At 43.4% G+C, this 21,908-nt stretch overlaps 1 protein-coding gene across 1 annotated transcript; it reads right to left on the bottom strand.

Moving 5' to 3' along the window:
- Window positions 1-20,285: 20,285 nt before the first annotated feature.
- On the bottom strand, window positions 20,286-21,637 carry LOC311142080 (stonustoxin subunit beta-like). Its single transcript, XM_084177648.1, has 2 exons — window positions 21,583-21,637; window positions 20,286-21,037 (listed from the first exon to the last, which is right to left on the bottom strand). Exons 1-2 carry the CDS (start codon window positions 21,602-21,604, stop codon window positions 20,514-20,516), a joined length of 546 nt encoding a protein of 181 aa, XP_084033774.1. The 5' UTR covers window positions 21,605-21,637; the 3' UTR covers window positions 20,286-20,513.
- Window positions 21,638-21,908: the final 271 nt, after the last annotated feature.

The raw sequence follows: 21,908 nt of genomic DNA, 5'->3' as shown, positions 1-21,908 counted from the left end.
GATTATGAAGTGAGATGATGGGGCATAAAGGGTTGTACGAAGGATGAAAACGGTTTATGGAAATGTATCGATGATAGAGTTGCGTTACCGAAGTTAGCTTATGATTCTGTTATTGCCTATGTTCATGGAGTAACACAGCTTTTGCGACAAGAAAAGAGAATGCTCAAACAGTAGTGAAGTGTCTGATGGAACATATCATTCCTAGGTTTGGTATACCTATTGGTATTGATTCCGATAATGGCACGCCTTTTACGTCGAGAATAACTAGACAGTTATCGGCAGCGTTAGGGATGAAGTGGACGTTTCATATTCCTTATTCTCCGCAAAGTTCGGCACAGGTGGAATGCACTAATAAAACGATTAAGGATAAACTGATGAAAGTACATCTAGAGAGGAGGATGAATTGGTTGGAGGCATTACCTTTAGTGCTCTTATCAATACGAGCGATGCCTAATGCGTGTACGGGATTGTCTACTCATGAAGTGTTGATGGCTAGAGCTTTTCCTCTAGGTGCACTGATGAAGGAGAATCCAGTGGTGGATATGATACAGCTACAGGAATTGCAACAAAATGATGTTCAACATTTGTTTTCTTTTGTTTCCAAATATTCTCAACAGGTTATCGATTCCCTTCCCTCACCAGGGGAGAAACCGATACACAATTTTCAACCAGGAGATTATGTTCTGGTACGAAGTTTAAAACCTGTGATTATACAAGGAGAGCCACGTTATGGATGTCCAACCCAGGTTCTTCTGGTGACACGTACAGCGGTTAAGGTTAAAGGTCAACCGCAGTGGATACATGCGTCCAGGCTTAAAGGAGCACCTAGGACACAGACACCAACTTCGGAGGAGTTGGGGAAGGACTGAACTTAAGGGGATATTTGTATAGACTTCCATTGTTATTATAGTGTTGTGTTATTCTTATATTCATTATTATTTCTGTGTTTGTTTTTGTGTATTTGTTTTTCTTTTATCAGACCTAGGTGGTGGTGGAGAGAAAAGTGGGAGTTTCTGGAGGGATCATGGAGAAAACCATGACGAGATGCAAACTCCTGGGAAGGATGAGTGGAGATATTGCATCAGGGACATTTATCATAGTCCTTATAACTCTGACAGAAGTTATCTCTGGGGGGGCTAGTGATTGACAATTTTAAGATGAGGGAGAAGATGGTTAAGGACAATAACGACTTCAACAAATCTGACAATGAAAATAGAAGGTTAAATCATGACTATATGAACAATAATGTAAAAATTAGACTTAGCGACAAGGACCAGCACCCTGAGCGTACACAGAGTCAGGTTAGTCAGACGGACCAGCACCCTGAGCGTACACAGAGTCAGGTTAGTCAGACGGACCAGCACCCTGAGCGTACACAGAGACAGGTTAGTCAGACGGACCAGCACCCTGAGCGTACACAGAGACAGGTTAGTCAGACGGACCAGCACCCTGAGCGTACACAGAGACAGGTTAGTCAGACGGACCAGCACCCTGAGCGTACACAGAGACAGGTTAGTCAGACGGACCAGCACCCTGAGCGTACACAGAGACAGGTTAGTCAGACGGACCAGCACCCTGAGCGTACACAGAGACAGGTTAGTCAGACGGACCAGCACCCTGAGCGTACACAGAGACAGGTTAGTCAGACGGACCAGCACCCTGAGCGAACACAGAGACAGGTTAGTCAGACGGACCAGCACCCTGAGCGAACACAGAGACAGGTTAGTCAGACGGACCAGCACCCTGAGCGAACACAGAGACAGGTTAGTCAGACGGACCAGCACCCTGAGCGTACACAGAGACAGGTTAGTCAGACGGACCAGCACCCTGAGCGTACACAGAGACAGGTTAGTCAGACGGACCAGCACCCTGAGCGTACACAGAGACAGGTTAGTCAAACGGACCAGCACCCTGAGCGTACACAGAGACAGGTTAGTCAGACGGACCAGCACCCTGAGCGTACACAGAGACAGGTTAGTCAGACGGACCAGCACCCTGAGCGTACACAGAGACAGGTTAGTCAGACGGACCAGCACCCTGAGCGAACACAGAGACAGGTTAGTCAGACGGACCAGCACCCTGAGCGTACACAGAGTCAGGTTAGTCAGACGGACCAGCACCCTGAGCGTACACAGAGTCAGGTTAGTCAGACGGACCAGCACCCTGAGCGTACACAGAGACAGGTTAGTCAGACGGACCAGCACCCTGAGCGTACACAGAGACAGGTTAGTCAGACGGACCAGCACCCCGAGCGTACACAGAGACAGGTTAGTCAGACGGACCAGCACCCCGAGCGTACACAGAGACAGGTTAGTCAGACGGACCAGCACCCTGAGCGTACACAGAGACAGGTTAGTCAGACGGACCAGCACCCTGAGCGTACACAGAGACAGGTCAGTCAGACGAACCAGCACCCTGAGCGTACACAGAGACAGGTTAGTCAGACGGACCAGCACCCTGAGCGAACACAGAGACAGGTTAGTCAGACGGACCAGCACCCTGAGCGTACACAGAGACAGGTTAGTCAGACGGACCAGCACCCTGAGCGTACACAGAGACAGGTTAGTCAGACGGACCAGCACCCTGAGCGTACACAGAGACAGGTTAGTCAGACGGACCAGCACCCTGAGCGTACACAGAGACAGGTTAGTCAGACGGACGTCTACATAGAAATGGAGGCGATGGAACACGTTCCTGTATCTGAGCATGGCATGCATTGTTTGTATTATCCTCTCAGAGCTACAGGGAGTAAAAGCCTTTTTATGTTAATAATGTTACTTTTGTGGATTTAAGGGAGGAATTGACAAGGGTTAACGTTGAATATGAATCGGTTGAAGGAGAGGAAGTCTTAATACTTATAATGTCATTGGCAGCAACAGGTGCTAGCACACCAACCGTAGAATATTGTAATGTTTATGGAAAGGGTTGACACCAACATTTTTGGTTCAGAGAGATTCGCTAGCTTATGAAAGTATGCAACCAGTAGCAATCAGGACTAAGCAGAAGGCAGTACCTCTAACCAGCGTGACTTCTACAGCTAGTCATACAATTCTATATAAAATGGGGATTACACAGGGATGTCCAGATAAGAAGATTTATTTGGATACTAATTTGCCCTGGCCAGCAACTGATTACATGGTATGGTATTGTGGTGATCACTCATATACCGACCTTCCACAATATTGGCAAGGGGTTTGTGCTCCTTATTGGATACCAAGGAAAGTGGTATTTGGGGGTATAGATGATCCATTCACACGGCCAGCGACTTTACCTGAGGATAAGACTGCTGAGTTGGTAGAGAATGGGGAAATTATTATTTATGAGAATATGGATTCACAAGTGAATTCTATTCACCCCATAGCGTCTAATTTGTGGTACAAAACCCTTAAGCAGAAAGTTAGGAAGTTGACTCAAAATTCATGTTATGTGTGTTCACTGATTCCCAAATCGACTGAGGATGTATTTCCTTATGGGCGGTTCCTCTGCAAGGGTCAGAAGGATTGCCGACCCTATGCATTATTGCTTATCAGTATGTATTGAACACTCATCCTGAGATGGGATCACAATCAGTCAGACCGATAATTTGGCCGAAATAACATTTAAATTGGTAAAACCAATAACATGCTCATCAAGGTTGATGGGATTCTTCACAAGATGTCTCAGTATGTTATTTATACTAACATATCTGTAAGACAGGAGAATGGGAGGGATCTGAATAAGGTAAAGTCAACCATTTTTGCGATTCAAGAACATCAGAGAGGAGAGTTATCAGTAATAGATAAAGGGAAGGCAGAGAGGAGAGTTATCAGTAATAGATAAAGGGAAGGCAGAGAGGAGAGTTATCAGTAATAGATAAAGGGAAGGCAGAGAGGAGAGTTATCAGTAATAGATAAAGGGAAGACAGAGAGGAGAGTTATCAGTAATAGATAAAGGGAAGGCAGAGAGGAGAGTTATCAGTAATAGATAAAGGGAAGACAGAGAGGAGAGTTATCAGTAATAGATAAAGGGAAGGCAGAGAGGAGAGTTATCAGTAATATATAAAGGGAAGACAGAGAGGAGAGTTATCAGTAATAGATAAAGGGAAGACAGAGAGGAGAGTTATCAGTAATAGATAAAGGGAAGACAGAGAGGAGAGTTATCAGTAATAGATAAAGGGAAGGCAGAGAGGAGAGTTATCAGTAATAGATAATTGGAAGACAGAGAGGAGAGTTATCAGTAATAGATACAGGGGAGGCAGAGAGGAGAGTTATCAGTAATAGATAAAGGGAAGAGAGAGGAGAGTTATCAGTAATAGATAAAGGGAAGGCAGAGAGGAGAGTTATCAGTAATAGATAAAGGGAAGGCAGAGAGGAGAGTTATCAGTAATAGATAAAGGGAAGGCAGGGAGGAGAGTTATCAGTAATAGATAAAGGGAAGACAGAGAGGAGAGTTATCAGTAATAGATAAAGGGAAGGCAGAGAGGAGAGTTATCAGTAATAGATAAAGGGAAGAGAGAGGAGAGTTATCAGTAATAGATAAAAGGAAAGGCAGAGAGGAGAGTTATCAGTAATAGATAAAGGGAAGACAGAGAGGAGAGTTATCAGTAATAGATAAAGGGAAGGCAGAGAGGAGAGTTATCAGTAATATATAAAGGGAAGACAGAGAGGAGAGTTATCAGTAATAGATAAAGGGAAGACAGAGAGGAGAGTTATCAGTAATAGATAAAGGGAAGGCAGAGAGGAGAGTTATCAGTAATAGATAAAGGGAAGGCAGAGAGGAGAGTTATCAGTAATAGATAAAGGGAAGACAGAGAGGAGAGTTATCAGTAATAGATAAAGGGAAGGCAGAGAGGAGAGTTATCAGTAATAGATAAAGGGAAGGCAGAGAGGAGAGTTATCAGTAATAGATAAAGGGAAGGCAGAGAGGAGAGTTATCAGTAATAGATAAAGGGAAGGCAGAGAGGAGAGTTATCAGTAATAGATCAAGGGAAGACAGAGAGGAGAGTTATCAGTAATAGATAAAGGGAAGGCAGAGAGGAGAGTTATCAGTAATAGATAAAGGGAAGGCAGAGAGGAGAGTTATTAGTAATAGATAAAGGGAAGACAGCGAGGAGAGTTATCAGTAATAGATGAAGGGAAGAGAGAGGAGAGTTATCAGTAATAGATAAAGGGAAGAGAGAGGAGAGTTATCAGTAATAGATAAAGGGAAGACAGAGAGGAGAGTTATCAGTAATAGATAAAGGGAAGGCAGAGAGGAGAGTTATCAGTAATAGATAAAGGGAAGGCAGAGAGGAGAGTTATCAGTAATAGATAAAGGGAAGACAGAGAGTAGAGTTATCAGTAATAGATAAAGGGAAGGCAGAGAGGAGAGTTATCAGTAATAGATAAAGGGAAGGCAGAGAGGAGAGTTATCAGTAATAGATAAAGGGAAGGCAGAGAGGAGAGTTATCAGTAATAGATAAAGGGAAGGCAGAGAGGAGAGTTATCAGTAATAGATAAAGGGAAGGCAGAGAGGAGAGTTATCAGTAATAGATAAAGGGAAGACAGAGAGGAGAGTTATCAGTAATAGATAAAGGGAAGGCAGAGAGGAGAGTTATCAGTAATAGATAAAGGGAAGACAGAGAGGAGAGTTATCAGTAATAGATAAAGGGAAGACAGAGAGGAGAGTTATCAGTAATAGATAAAGGGGAGACAGAGAGGAGAGTTATCAGTAATAGATAAAGGGAAGACAGGGAGGAGAGTTATCAATAATAGATAAAGGGAAGACAGGGAGGAGAGTTATCAGTAATAGATAAAGGGAAGACAGAGAGGAGAGTTATCAGTAATAGATAAAGGGAAGGCAGAGAGGAGAGTTATCAGTAATAGATAAAGGGAAGGCAGAGAGGAGAGTTATCAGTAATAGATAAAGGGAAGACAGGGAGGAGAGTTATCAGTAATAGATAAAGGGAAGACAGGGAGGAGAGTTATCAGTAATAGATAAAGGGAAGGCAGAGAGGAGAGTTATCAGTAATAGATAAAGGGAAGACAGAGAGGAGAGTTATCAGTAATAGATAAAGGGAAGACAGAGAGGAGAGTTATCAGTAATAGATAAAGGGAAGACAGGGAGGAGAGTTATCAGTAATAGATATTGGTTTTCTGAGAGCTTCTCAATGTATCATGATGTTTAAGGATATGGGGGAAAAGTATCGCATTTCAAACGTGGGAACATTACCGTTTCAAGTATTTTTTTTGGTGTTGTGGAAATAATATATGGACTACTCTTCCTCCACTGTTCAGGGGGATATGTGGAGTCTGTACTTTAAACAACCTTCTCTATGTTGTTCAGCCTGTTGAATTGGTTGATAAGAATCTTACTGGACGTTTTAGGAGGGATACTTCGGAACTTATGGGATATGTACATTTAAAGAATACAGATCCAATTGATTTGGCTACTAGATACAAAGAAACACCTCAAGATTTAAAGATATTTACACATATTCAGTTAGTTTTTAAGACTATTTTTGGAAATACAGAATTGCAATAATCTAATCATTATTTCATAGCATTGACATGTCACGATGTTGCTAGAGTGGTTAATGCTACTGTCATGGGTTTTCAAGCTATTGGTTCTGAGTTGGCTCTTATTAGACAGTATGCTACTGATAATCGCATAGCATTGGATGCTATTACGGCTGCTCAAGGAGGTGTGTGTGCGATTGTTGGAGGAGATACTTGTACATACCTACCGTAAGTCGCTCTGGATAAGAGCGTCTGCTAAATGAGGAAAATGTAATGTAAATGTCTTGGGAATGTAACTACAGCTATGGGTAATATTAGAGACATACAGGATGGCATTAAGCGTACTAATAGGGATGCTAAGATAGGGATGCTAATAGGGATGCTAATAGGGATGCTAATAGGGATGCTAAGATAGGGGGAGGATATGGTCATTTGAATGCTGTTGAAGTCTTTCCAAGGTTTTTTAGTGGTAATTCCTTAGGAACATGGATGGCAAGTATTATATGTCCTCTAGTGGCAATAGTACTTACTGTAGCTATAGTTATGGGGTGTTGTTTTCCAATTTTTCGGGGATCGATTTTAAGATCTGTACAAACGATTACTAACATGCCAGATATTACAGTTAGAGATGTGTCAGTTAATGTTAATACAAGGAGGGAGAGGACTAATTATTATTCTATGTCATCTTGTTCCAGTTTAGAGTCCATTGATAATGTTGATTGAGGACAAGGAATGTTAAGTTGGAAATGTATACCATGGCATTTAAGGTTTACAGGATCGAAGATGTGGACAGATGACTATCTTAGTGGATCAGATAGAGCCCCTTGTGACCAGTGATAAGCTTGGGGTTCATCTGACGGCGCAGGGATGATGAAGACGGATGTTTTTGTTATTTTTATATTCATGTGTATAGATTATAATATCCATGTAACTTAGTAATGGTTATGTATAATTGTTGTGTATGGATGATGTCATTATGTTAACAATTTATTTATATGTATGTTTGTTGGGGGGGTTGCATGTCTCAGAAAAAGGGGTCATTTTAAGATGGGGGATGTCTGTGGGATTTTTCCTTATATATAAAAATAAGGTTTTGACTACATAGATTATTAGCATGAATATATAGTAGTTAATTATCTGTTTATCTTTTACTCTGACTGAGTTTATAGAGGTTTGAGAGGTTTGATATCACATAAGATAGATGACTGAGAATTTATACCTTTGTTGATTAGATATTGATGGACAGGATGTAGTGACCTGGGGGCAAAGGGTAATAACAACAGAGACAGGGAGGCCTATGATGGTTTCCAGATGTACTGTATACACCTGGGCTGAAAGGCCCCAGAGTCTGCAACACCACTAAGCAAGGGGCACCACCAAGCAAGAGGCACCATGAAGACCAAGGAGCTCTCCAAACAGGTCAGGGACAAAGTTGTGGAGAAGTACAGATCAGGGTTGGGTTATAAAAAAAATCTGAAACTTTGAACATCCCACGGAGCACCATTAAATCCATTATTAAAAAATTGAAAGAATATGGCATCACAACAAACCTGCCAAGAGAGGGCCTCCCACTGAAACTCACGGACCAGGCAAGGAGGGCATTAATCAGAGAGGCAACAAAGAGACCAAAGATAACCCTGAAGGAGCTGCAAAGCTCCACAGCGGAGATTGGAGTATCTGTCCGTAGGACCACTTTAAGCCGTACACTCCACAGAGCTGGGCTTTACAGAAGAGTGGCCAGAAAATAGCCATTGCTTAAAGAAAAAAATAACGTGTTTGGTGTTCGCCAAAAGCCATGTGGGAGACTCCCAAAACATATGGAAGAAGGTACTCTGGTCAGATGAGACTAAAATGTAGCTATTTGGCCATCAAGGAAAACGCTATGTCTGGGGCAAACCCAACACCTCTCATCACCCCGAGAACACCATCCCCACAGTGAAGCATGGTGGTGGCAGCATCATGCTGTGGGGATGTTTTTCGTCGGCATGGACTAGGAAACTGGTCAGAATTGAAGGAATGATGGATGGCGCTAAATACAGGGAAATTCTTGAGGGAAACCTGTTTCAGTCCTCCAGAGATTTGAGACTGGGATGGAGGTTCACCTTCCAGCAGGACAATGACCCAAAGCATACTGCTAAAACAACATTTGAGTGGTTTAAGGAGAAATATTTAAATGTCTTGAGGAGTCACCTGTGACAGTATTCATAAAGAGTAGGAGTACTGATCTAGGATCAGTTTAGCCTTTTAGATCATAATGAAACAGATTAGATGGACAGGGGGGACCTGATCCTAGATCAGCACTCCTCCTCTGGGAAACTGCCTTTATGAATAAGGGCCCAGGAGTCACCAGGACCAAGAAACCGAACACATACTGTTGCAAAGTCTAATTACAGCAGGTGTTTACTGCCATCTAGTGGAAGATACCAATAAACCACTTGATTGTCAGGGTGGGGAGACGGCTGAGCTGAAACAGAACGTAAAGAAGACTATCCTGCTCAGAACAGTGAACAAACAAAGGCAGAAGCTGCTGGTAAAGCAACACTCACGGTGTGATAGAGAGTGGTAAAGCAACACTCACGGTGTGATGGAGAGTGGTAAAGGAACACTCACGGTGTGATAGAGAGTGGTAAAGCAACACTCACAGTGTGATGGAGAGTGGTAAAGGAACACTCACGGTGTGAGGGAGAGTGGTAAAGCAACACTCACGGTGTGATGGAGAGTGGTAAAGCAACACTCACAGTGTGATGGAGAGTGGTAAAGCAACACTCACGGTGTGATGGAGAGTGGTAAAGCAACACTCACGGTGTGATGGAGAGTGGTAAAGCAACACTCACAGTGTACAGATGTAAAATAAATAAGTGTTAGCTTCCTCAGCACCATGCACCCCACTGTTGCCACCGGCGGTGACCAGAAGAAGAAACCGGAGACAGTGACAGACTACAATCACACAAAGGTATATACAGTATCTCTACCATATACAGATAGCCTTCCCATCTGCCAAACACCAAATAGGATCCCCTTTTATTATATTACATTCATATTATTACTATTAGTATTATCATTCTATATAATTATAACCTTTTCTTTTCTATTTTATTTTATGTTAAAGGTTGGTGTGGATGCACTCGACCAGATGTCCAGACTGTACTCTGTAAAAGGGGGTACTCTCCTCTGGCCTGTTGACTGTACTCTGTAAAAGGGGGTACTCTCCTCTGGTCTGTTGACTGTACTCTGTAAAAGGGGGTGCTCTCCTCTGGCCTGTTGACTGTACTCTGTAAAAGGGGGTACTCTCCTCTGACCTGTTGACTGTACTCTGTAAAAGGGGGTGCTCTCCTCTGGCCTGTTGAATGTACTCTGTAAAAGGGGGTATTCTCCTCTGACCTGTTGACTGTACTCTGTAAAATGGGGTACTCTCCTCTGGCCTGTTGACTGTACTCTGTAAAAGGGGGTACTCTCCTCTGGCCTGTTGACTGTACTCTGTAAAAGGGGGTACTCTCCTCTGGCCTGTTGACTGTACTCTGTAAAAGGGGGTACTTTCCGCTGGCCTGTTGACTGTACTCTGTAAAAGGGGGTACTCTCCTCTGGCCTGTTGCGGTGTTCTACAATGTGCTCGACATGACTGCTATCAACACGTGTTGTACAAGCAATGCCTTGACAAGACAGTCAGCAGGAGACATTTCATCATGGATCTGGCATGTGAGCTTGGTGAGAACCACATGAACGCAGAGAAAGAAGCTACAGTCACCAAGCAGGCCGCCAAGACAGCAGGTCCTGCTCTCCCTCTTCCCCAAGAACCACAGCTCCTACTGGGGAAAATACACAATGTCAAGACAGCAGGTCCTGCTCTCCCTCTTCCCCAAGCACCACAGCTCCCACTGGGGAAAAATACACAATGTCAAGACAGCAGGTCCTGTTCTCCCTCTTCCCCAAGAACCACAGCTCCCACTGGGGAAAAAGGAGACACAATGTCAAGTCGGCAGGTGCACACCGAACAAGGCCCATGAAAACTGTGTGCAGGGAACCGATTTGATTTGTTTGTGGATCCGAAGCATAAAGAGAAGACATGATTGGTTCATGTGTAAAGGCTCGGTACAGTGTCTGATACAATCGACACATTATTGTTTTATATCTTGTCATGAATATATTTCCACAAAAATGTAGTTATGCAATTCATCCTTGATTGTTCATGCACTGGTGCTTTTGTTTAGGAATACAGCAAATCATTTCACCTGAGCACCTGGCTGGTTATATTATTATTATAATACTTTTTTCATTTGTACTTTGTCAAAATAAACTGTAAATGGACTTTATTAACTCTATTACTAATTGAATCTACAAATACAGTTGATTAAATGGTTTACACTGTAATGTTTTTATTGTAAGGGAAACAGAAATAGGCTATAGGCCGATTTTGTAGAATTAACTGTTGTTGTTATTTTTTTATTGATATATTTCCACAAATATTTCTTCATGCAATTAATCCTTTACAATATATGATGCACTATTTATCAAGCGTTTATTTAACAAACCATGTTTGCGCACCTTGCACCTTGCAGGTTGATATGCATCTGATGCATATGCTAAAGTGGACGCCTGGTAACTTTCTCTAGCGGGTTCTTATATGCTGAAAGAACAGGCGGTTCTAGTGTTAATGACTGGTAGATGGGTGTTGCTCATGCGTTCACTCATGCAGACCGGCTCCAGTACTTTGTTCTTGACTAAAGCGTCCAAGTCAGCCTTGACTTTTGGTCGTGCTTTCAGAAACTTTGGTTTGCTGTCTGGCTTAATGCTAAGCTTCCCTGTAATGTCGTTCATACTACCCAGCTGTCCATTAAAGACTTCTCCATGTTTCTTTAAGATGGCAGGTAGGTCTGTGTCTCCATGTGTCATTGTATGCACTGATGGCCAGTCCAGTGTGATTTTCTCCAACTATGAACATCCCAGTAGTGATGCATAGTCTCCTTTCACAACATAGAGTGGCAGCTTTTCAGTTTGTCTGTTTACCTGAACTGTGACATCAGTGATGCCTCTCACAGCGACAGATTCACCTGTGTAAATCTTTAACACGAGGTGCGCTGGTTGAAGTGGAAGGTGTTTCAGTGTATTTTTTCTGACACAAGAGATACAGCTGCCCCTGTGTCAATCTCCATACCCACCGGCTGTCCCTCTAGCAAGGGGGAGACATAGTAGCCGTGCGACCCGCCAGGAAAAGGTCAGGATTTTCAGTTTGACTTCCTCGTCTGATGAGTCACTCACCTCAGTGTTCTCTTACTCAACAGTGTGAACATGTTTATTCGTCTTTCGTTGGAATGCCTGTTTCTTGTTTCCCGTTTTTGTGATTTCTCTGTTCTCTTTTTGTTTCTGGAGACTTGTCCGATGTTGACCTTTTTACCACAGGCTGAACAATCCATGTCCTTACACCAGCATGTGACTTGATTTCCCGGTCTCTGATTTTCAGTTGAAACTCTGTTGAAACGTTTTATTTATTTGAAAGGAACACAGACAAAAACAAATAGCAGCAGGAATGGTTATACAGCTAGAGACACAATACTGTTAAAATATATATCAGAACAAATAGCAGCAGGAATGGTTATACAGCTAGATACACTATACTGTTAAAATATATATCAGAACAAATAGCAGCAGGAATGGTTATACAGCTAGAGACACAATACTGTTAAAATATATATCAGAACAAATAGCAGCAGGAATGGTTATACAGCTAGAGACACAATACTGTTAAAATATACATCAGAACAAATAGCAGCAGGAATGGTTATACAGCTAGAGACACAATACTGTTAAAATATATATCAGAACAAATAACAGCAGGAATGGTTATACAGCTAGAGACACAATACTGTTAAAATATATATCAGAACAAATAGCAGCAGGAATGGTTATACAGCTAGAAACACAATACTGTTAAAATATATATCAGTATATTATGGAAACTAGTTATTGCAGATAAATACAATTATAATAAACCACATATACAATCACCCACCCTCCAACCCCTCCAGGGACCACCCCAACGCACCTTCCAACCCCTCCTGGGACCACCCCAACCCACCCTCCAACCCCTCCTGGGACCACCCCAACCCACCCTCCAACCCCCTCCTGGGACCACCTCAACCCACCCTCCGACCCCTCCTGGGACCACCAATTAAATACTAAATCAAGGTACACATTTGCACAAAAATTATAATTAACGGTCAATCTGTTGGGTAAAACCCACTGCAGGAGTTATTTTATGGTTTCAGCTGCAATTGTTGTTTGGCCCCATGGATCCTAGCAGTGGATAGTTCTAAATAAATTATATCTATAAAAGTGCTGATCCAATGAGGTGTGGTGGTTGCCATCTTAGTTCCAACATCTTTTTAGCTGCTGTCCAACCTGACAACATTATACGTCATGTAATGACAGCGGTGAATTATCATTCAGTAATAACAGTTTGGGGGAACAAGGTACGAGGACACCTCTTTCCAAAACATGTCCCCTGGTCACTCCCAGTACATATAATTAAAGGAGCCCAAGGCACCTTGATTACATAGATCACACAGAGTTGTGATTTCTATTAAATTATGTTTTCTAGGTGGACGGTTTACCCTGTGTATGAGATTACAATGTATCAGCTGATGATTAGGATTGTTAGATGAACCCACTAAGTTCCTGATGAACTCAACTGGTGATCCTCTTTAGCAGCTAGTTCCATGGACACACTGATTTCAATGTCCTTTGCCAAGGTCAGATGACTTTCAGTCAACAGTCTCTTTTGTGTAGCTTCACTCCGTAGCCCACATACTAGTCTGTCTCTATTGATGTCATTTACAACAGCATTAAACTCAGTGTTCTGGTAGTTTCTTTAATGCAGCAGCAAACATTGTTACTGATTCTCCCTCTTCCTGATGTCTCCTGTGGAACCTGAACCTTTCAGCATTAACTAGTGGTTCTAGTGAAAAATGTCCTTTAAGTATCTCCACAATATCCCCATACGTCTTATTACCTGTTCTGTCTGGCTGTAGCTGGCTGCCTAGTAAATTAAATGTCTTTGGCCCCATTACACTAAAACATGTAGGCACAATGTTGTCCTCATCCATGTCATTTACAAGAACAAAATATTCAAACCGTTCTGTATATGAGCTCCACTGTTCAATACTTTTATCAAACTGTCCAATGTTTCCATCAATTCCAATAATTGTTCATTTCTCAATAAGCTCCTGATTGTCACTCACGTCAATATTTTCCTCAACCACAGCACTATTTTCCTCAGTCACGTGATCTTCATTCACTTCACTCACTGACGTTTCCTCCTAAGTTCGCTCATTTAGCAGTTTTAATTAAAAGGTTTGTCTTCACAGTTGACGATGTTAACTCCAGTGGTGGAAAAAGTACCCAATTGTCATACTTGAGTAAAAGTAAAGATACCTTAATAGAAAATGACTCAACTAAAAGTGAAAGTCACCCAGTAAAATACTACTTGAGTAAAAGTCTAAAAGTATTTGGTTTTAAATATACTTAAGTATCAAAAGTAAATGTAATTGCTAAAATATACTAAAGTATCAAAAGTAAAAGTACAAGTATAAATCATTTCAAATTCCTTACACAATGCAAAACCAGACAATTTTCTTGTTTTTAAAATGTAAGTTCAGCCAGAGGCAAACTCCAACACTCAGACAATTTACAAACAAAGCATTTGTGTTTAGTGAGTCTGCCAGATCAGAGGCAGTAGGGATGTTCTCTTGATAAGTGTGTGAATTGGACCATTTTCTGTCCTGCTAAGCATTCAAAATGTAACGAGTACTTTTGGGTGTCAGGGAAAATGTATGGAGTAAAAAGTACATTATTTTCTTTAGGAATGTAGTGAAGTAAAAGTAAAAGTAGTCAAAAATATGAATAGTAAAGTCAAGTACAGATACCCCCAAAAAACTACTTAAGTAGTACTTTAAAGTATTTTTACTTAAGTACTTTACACCACTGTTTAACTCTCTTTCTTAGCTAGCTGGACTATGCACTTGCCTCTGCTAGCAATACACTGTGCTAATATTAGCCTAGACTGTACCACAGAAAACAACAGTTTTAAACAGTTGTAAAAACCCACTTCTTCCAGACAGAATAGTTCCTGTAGATTCAGACTAACTCATCACCAATCTTTTGTTATGTCTGGTGGGTTTCATAACCACGTCTGTATAACAATTCAATAATGATGAGACAGGAGACAGGAATCAGTTCAACCATTTATCTGGAACGTGATCATCTCAACACATACAAACCCCCATGATGCTCTGCAGCACAACCCCAATATACAACAAATACATAGATAAGTAAATGGACACAAAACAAAACTCATAGAGGAATTTAAATGTTCAGTTGTAGAAAGTAGGGCCATGGGATAGGGTCAGAAAGGTCAGTATGTTTGATAACTGGTTACAGAGGTGACATAACAAGCATAAGGTCCATTATAACACAGTGAAGTAGAGGTGGGAGCTAAAAGCAGACATGGACAGTGAGACGGTGTGAGGAGGTCAGGGGTGAAACACTAGATCAGGACAGGTAGAAATGGCAGGGCTGGAAATAGACACAGAGACACATTCTGATCATGGCTCAGACCTGACCTGAGACACCCAAACAGAAGATGCCATAGCAAAGTCCTGTCCAGTAGGCTATATGGGATTTCCTTTCATCAAAATCCAACACATGGAAATGTGTCCAGTGTATGTGTGTGTCTAGTGTGTGTGTGTGTGTGTCCAGTGTGTGTGTGTGTGTCCAGTGTGTGTGAGTGTGTGTGTCCAGTGTGTGTCCAGTGTGTGTGTCCTGTGTGTGTGTGTGTGTCAGGTGTGTGTGTCCAGTGTTTATGTGTGTCCAGTGTGTATGTGTGTGGGTCCAGTGTGAGTGTGTGTGTGTGTGTGTGTGTGTGTGTCCAGTGTGTGTGTGTCCAGCGTATGTGTGTGTGTCCAGTGTGTGCGTTCAGTGTGTGTGTGTGTTTGTGTGTGTCCAGTGTGTGTGAGTGTGTGTGTCCAGTGTGTGTGTGTGTGTCCAGTGTGTGTGAGTGTGTGTGTAAGTGTGTATGTGTGTGTGTCCAGTGTCTGTGTGTGTGTCCAGTGTGTGTGAGTGTGTGTGTCCAGTGTGTGTGTCCAGTGTGTGTTTGTGTGTCCAGTGTGTGTGAGTGTGTGTGTTGTGTGTGTGTCCTGTGTGTGTGTGTGTGTCAGGTTTGTGTGTGTCAGGTGTGTGTGTGTCCTGTGTGTGTGTGTGTGTCCAGTGTGTATGTGTGTGTGTTTGTGTGTGTCCAGTGTGTGTGTGTGTCCTGTGTGTGTGTCCTTTGTGTGTGTGAGTGTGTCAGGTGTGTGTGTGTGTGTCCAGTGTGTGTGTGTCCTGTGTGTGTTTGTGTGTGTCAGGTGTATGTGTGTGTGTCCAGTGTGTGTGAGTGTGTGTGTCCAGTGTGTGTGTGTGTGTGTTTGTGTGTGTCAGGTGTATGTGTGTGTGTCCAGTGTGTGTGTCCAGTGTGTGTTTGTGTGTGTCCAGTGTGTGTGAGTGTGTGTGTCCAGTGTGTGTGTGTGTGTGTGTGTGTGTCCAGTGTGTATGTGTGTTTGTTTGTGTGTGTCCAGTGTGTGTGTGTGTCCTGTGTGTGTGTCCTTTGTGTATGTGAGTGTGTCAGGTGTGTGTGTGTGTGTCCAGTGTGTGTGTGTCCTGTGTGTGTTTGTGTGTGTCAGGTGTATGTGTGTGTGTCCAGTGTGTGTGAGTGTGTGTGTCCAGTGTGTGTGTGTGTGTTTGTGTGTGTCAGGTGTATGTGTGTGTGTCCAGTGTGTGTGTCCAGTGTGTGTTTGTGTGTGTCCAGTGTGTGTGAGTGTGTGTGTCCAGTGTGTGTGTGTGTGTGTGTGTGTGTGTGTGTGTGTGTGTCCAGTGTGTGTGTGTGTGTGTGTGTGTGTGTGTGTGTGTGTCCAGTGTGTGTGTGTGTCCTGTGTGTGTGTCAGGTGTATGTGTGTGTGCCCATTGTGTGTGAGTGTGTGTGTCCAGTGTGTGTGTGTGTGTGTTTGTGTGTGTCAGGTGTATGTGTGTGTGTCCAGTGTGTGTGTCCTGCGTGTGTGTGTGTGTGTCCAGTGTGTGTGTGTCCTGTGTGTGTGTCCTGTGTGTGTGTGTGTGTGTGTGTGTCAGTTGTGTGTGTGTGAGTGTGTCCAGTGTGTGTGTCAAGTGTGTGTGTGTCCAGTGTGTATGTGTGTGTCCTGTGTCTGTGTTTCCAGTGTGTATGTGTGTGTGTCCAGTGAGTGTGTATGTGTGTGTGTTTGAGTGTGTCCAGTGTGTGTGAGTGTGTGTGTCCAGTGTGTGTGTGTGTCCAGTGTGTGTGTGTGTGTGTCCTGTGTGTGTGTGTGGCAGGTGTGTGTGTGTGTGTGTGTGTCCAGTGTGTGTGTGTGTGTGTGTGTTTGTGTGTGTCCAGTGTGTGTGTGTGTCCTGTGTGTGTGTCCTTTGTGTGTGTGAGTGTGTCAGGTGTGTGTGTGTGTGTCCAGAGTGTGTGTGTCCTGTGTGTGTTTGTGGGTGTCAGGTGTATGTGTGTGTGTCCAGTGTGTGTGTGTGTGTTTGTGTGTGTCAGTTGTATGTGTGTGTGTCCAGTGTGTGTGTCCAGTGTGTGTTTGTGGTGTGTGAGTGTGTGTTTGTGTTTGGCCCCATGGATCCTAGCAGTGGATAGTTCTAAATACATGATATCTATAAAAGTGCTGATCCAATGAGGTGTGGTGGTTGCCATCTTAGTTCCAACATCTTTTTAGCTGCTGTCCAACCTGACAACTCTTTCTTAGATAATAGCGTCTGCTAAATAACTCAAATGTAAATGTAAGTATAAATCATTTCAAATCCTTACATAAAGCAAACCAGACGATTTTCTTGTTTTTAAAATGTACGTTCAGCCAGAGGCACACTCCAACACTCACACAATTTACAAACAAAGCATTTGTGTTTACTGAGTCTGCCAGATCAGAGGAGTACTTAAGTACTTTACACCACTGGTTAACGCTCTTTCTTAGCTAGCTCGACTATGCACTTGCCTCTGCTATCAATACACTGTGCTAACATTAGCCTATTCTGTGCCACAGAAAATAACAGTAAAAACCCACTTCTTCCAGACAGAGTAGTTCCTGTAGATTCAGACTTACTCATCACCAATCTGTTGTTATGTCTCGTGGGTTTCATAACCACGTCTGTATAACAATTCAATAATGATGAGACAGGAGACAGGAATCAGTTCAACCATTTATCTGGAACGTGATCATCTCAACACATACAAACCCCCATGATGGTCTGCAGCACAACCCAATATACAACAAATACATAAATAAGTAAATGGACACAAAAAAAAAACTCATAGAGGAATTTAAACGTTCAGTTGTAGAAATTAGGGCCATGGGATAGGGTCAGAAAGGTCAGTATGTTTGATAACTGGTTACAGAGGTGACATAACAAGCATAAGGTCCATTATAACACAGTGAAGTAGAGGTGGGAGCTAAAAGCAGACATGGACAGTGAGACGGTGTGAGGAGGTCAGGGGTGAAACACTAAATCAGGACAGGTAGAAATGGCAGGGCTGGAAATAGACACAGAGACACATTCTGATCATGGCTCAGACCTGACCTGAGACACCCAAACAGAAGATGCCATAGCAAAGTCCTGTCTAGTAGGCTATATGGGATTTCCTTTCATCAAAATCCAACACATGGAAATGTGTCCAGTGTGTGTGTGTGTGTCCAGTGTGTGTGTGTGTTTGTCCAGTGTGTGTGTGTGTGTGTGTTTGTCCAGTGTGTGTGTGTGTGTGTGTGTGTCCAGTGTGTGTGTGTGTGTGTACAGTGTGAGTGCGTCCAGTGTGTGTGTTTGTCCAGTGTGTGTGTGTGTGTCTAGTGTGTGTGTGTGTGTCCAGTGAATGTGTGTGTGTGTCCCCGGTGTGTGTGTGTGTGTGTGTGTCCAGTGTGAGTGTGTCCAGTGTGAGTGTGTCCAGTGTGTGTGTGTGCAGTGTGTGTGTGTCCAGTGTGTGTGTGTGTGTATGTCCAGTGTGAGTGTGTCCAGTGATTGTGTTTGTCCAGTTTGAGTGTGTCCAGTGTGTGTGTTTGTCCAGTGTGTGTGTGTGTGTGTGTGTGTGTGTGTGTGTGTGTGTGTGTGTGTGTGTGTGTGTGTGTGTGTGTGTGTGTGTGTGTCCAGTGTGTGTGTGTTTGTATAGTGTGTGTGTGTCCAGTGTGTGTGTGTGTGTGTCTAGTGTTTGTATGTGTGTGTCTTTGTCCAGTGTATGTGTGTGTGTGTGTCTGGTGAGTGTGTGTGTGTCCAGTGTGTGTGTGTCCAGTGTGAGTGTGTCCAGTGTGTGTGTCCAGTGTGTGTGTGTGTGTGTGTTTGTGTGTATCCAGTGTGTGTGTGTGTGTGTGTGTCCAGTGTGAGTTTATCCTCTGTGTGTGTGTCCAGTTTGTGTGTTTGTCCAGTGTGTATGTGTGTGTGTGTGTGTTTGTCCAGTGTGTGTGTGTGTATGTGTGTGTGTCCAGTGTGTGTGTGTACAGTGTGAGTGTGTCCAGTGTGTGTGTGTGTATGTCCAGTGTGAGTGTGTCCAGTGTGAGTGTGTCCAGTGTGTGTGTGTCCAGTTTGTGTGTGTGTGTATTTGTACAGTGTGTCTGTGTGTCCAGTGTGTGTGTTCAGTGTGTGTGTGTGTGTACAGTGTGTGTACAGTGCGTGTGTGTGTCCAGTGTGTGTCTGTGTGTATGTCCAGTGTGTGTGTGTCCAGTGTGAGTGTGTCCAGTGTGTGTGTGTCCAGTTTGTGTGTGTGTGTATTTGTACAGTGTGTGTGTGTGTTCAGTGTGTGTGTGTGTGTGTGTGTACAGTGTGTGTGTATGTCCAGTGTGTGTGTGTGTATGTGTGTTTGTGTGTGTCCAGTGTGTGTGTGTGTCTAGTGTGTGTATGTGTGTGTCCAGTGTATGTGTGTGTGTGTGTCCGGTGTGTGTGTGTGTGTGAGTGTCCAGTGTGTGTGTGTCCAGTGTGAGTGTGTCCAGTGTGTGTGTGTCCAGTTTGTGTATGTGTTTATTTGTACAGTGTGTGTGTGTGTCCAGTGTGTGTGTTCAGTGTGTGTGTGTGTGTGTGTGTGTGTGTGTGTGTGTGTGTGTACAGTGTGTGTGTGTCCAGTGTGTGTGTGTGTGTATGTGTGTGTCCAGTGTGTGTGTGTGTCCAGTGTGTGTGTGTGTCCAGTGTGTGTGTTCAGTGTGTGTGTGTGTCTAGTGTGTGTATGTGTGTGTGTGTGTCCAGTGTATGTGTGTGTGTGTCCAGTGTGTGTGTGTGTCCAGTGTGTGTGTTCAGTGTGTGTGTGTGTGTGTGTGTATGTGTGTTTGTTTGTGTCCGTTGTGTGTGTATGTGTGTGTGTTTGTGTGTGTCCAGTGTGTGTTTATGTGTGTGTGTGTTTGTGTGTGTGTGTCCAGTGTGTGTGTTCAGTGTGTGTTTGTGTGTGTTTAGTGTGTTTGTGTGTGTGTGTTCCCAGTGTGTGTGTGTGTCCAGTGTGTGTGTGTGTGTGTCCAGTGTGTGTGTTCAGTGTGTGTGTGTGTGTGTGTGTACAGTGTGTGTTTGTGTGTGTGTGTGTGTGTGTTCCCAGTGTGTGTGTGTGTGTGTGTGTATAGTGTGTGTGTGTGTGTGTGTTTGTGTGTGTGTGTGTACAGTGTGTGTTTGTGTGTGTTTAGTGTGTTTGTGTATGTGTGTTTCCAGTGTGTTTGTGTGTGTGTGTGTGTCCAGTGTGTGTGTTCAGTGTGTGTTTGTGTGTGTGTGTTCAGTGTTTGTGTGTGTGTGTGTGTACAGTGTGTGTGTGTATGTGTACAGTGTGTTTGTGTGTGTGTGTGTCCAGTGTGTGTGTGTGAATCTAGTGTCTGTGTGTGTGTGTCTAGTGTGTGTGTGTGTGTGTCCAGTGTGTGTGTCCAATGTGTCAGTGTGTGTGTGTGTGTGTGTGTGTCCAGTGTGTGTGTGTGAATCTAGTGTGTGTGTGTGTGTCTAGTGTGTGTGTGTGTGTGTGTCCAGTGTTACCATGGTTATTATTTACAGGGACACTGAGGAGTCAACATGAACCCTAAACCCTGGATAGAGGGGCTCAGTGAATGTGGAGTGGAATGTGTTCAGGTGGGTCAGTGTGTCAGAGGAGACTCTGTAGAAGGACAGAGTGCCGGCTGGCCAGTCCAGATACACTCCTACTCTGTGGGAGCTGGAGGAGGGGACGTCTATGGTAGTGGACTTATTATTGTGACAGGCAGAGTAACTGTTGTCAGAGCAGAACAGACTCCAGGACTTGTCATTGTGTCCAAGCCAACAGTCACCACCCCATCCTCTCCTGCTGATTCCTTTATATGCCACTCCTATATCAGCCTCACTCCCACTCCACTCTACCTCCCAGTAACAGCGCCCAGTCAGACCCTCTCTACACAGCACCTGTCTCCAGACCTCAAATCTCTCTAGGTGATCAGGATACGGCTGCTTCTCTCTCCTAGATGTCACCTTTCTGTTCTCCTCAGACAGAGAGAGGAATCTGTTTACTGTGTTTGGGTCCAGTGTGAGATCACAGACATCTGATGGATGAAACCAGACACAATATTAGAAATCATCATCACTCACATTAGAACGTTAACTCACTTTTCACTAATTCATTTAATATAGATGTTTCTAGGTATCAAAAGGAGAAGTTAAGGTAACTTGAGATTTGTTCAATGATCATATGTTATACTGTATGGTAATATAAAACACACTTATTCCCATTAATTACACACACACACACACATCCTGAACACACACACACACACACAAACACACACACACACAAACACACTGAACACACACACAACCTGAACAAACACACAAACACACACATCCTGAACACACACACACACATCCTGAACACACACACACACACACACACACACACACACACACACTGGATACACACACATTGTCAAAGCAACTCTTTGTAAACTTTGGTGTCCCTGATTTCTGCTTCTGTAGAACTACAGCTGATATTTAATATGACCAAGTAAGTAATGATGGTGGTCTTTAACTTTGACTTCACTTGAATTAAGACTTATTCTTAGTCATATTCTTCACAGCAGTCAACACTCACATTTTCTAAGTCCAGGTTTCATTGTGTTCTCTCCACCATGTTCCACACTGTAGCGGTAAGAAGAAGAACAGAGAGTCATTGAGGGATACACCTGAACTCACACACACACACACACACACACACACACACACACACACACACACACACACACACACACACACACACACACACACACACACACACACAAACAGTCAGTATATACATTTGTCCAAGTGTGTGTGTGTGTGTGTGTGTGTGTGTGTCCACTGTGTGTGTGTGTCCACTGTGTGTGTGTGTCCAGTGTGTGTGTGTACAGTGTGTGTGTGTCCAGTGTGTGTGTGTGTGTT

The sequence above is a fragment of the Coregonus lavaretus genome (genome assembly GCF_964263955.1).
Source record: "Coregonus lavaretus genome assembly, chromosome: 2".
NCBI classification, from domain to species: Eukaryota; Metazoa; Chordata; class Actinopteri; order Salmoniformes; family Salmonidae; genus Coregonus; species Coregonus lavaretus.
The sequence above is the reverse complement of the archived record's forward strand: the minus strand, read 5'-3'. Positions and strand labels throughout refer to the sequence as shown.

Bases quoted from the DNA above. Each gene is read 5' to 3' on its own strand.
- LOC311142080 (XM_084177648.1), bottom strand. From the start codon at position 21,604: ATGAAACCTGGACTTAGAAAAT. The intron at 21,038-21,582 runs GTGAGTGTTGAC...TTCATCCATCAG, and splicing joins GAAACCTGGACTTAGAAAAT to ATGTCTGTGATCTCACACTG.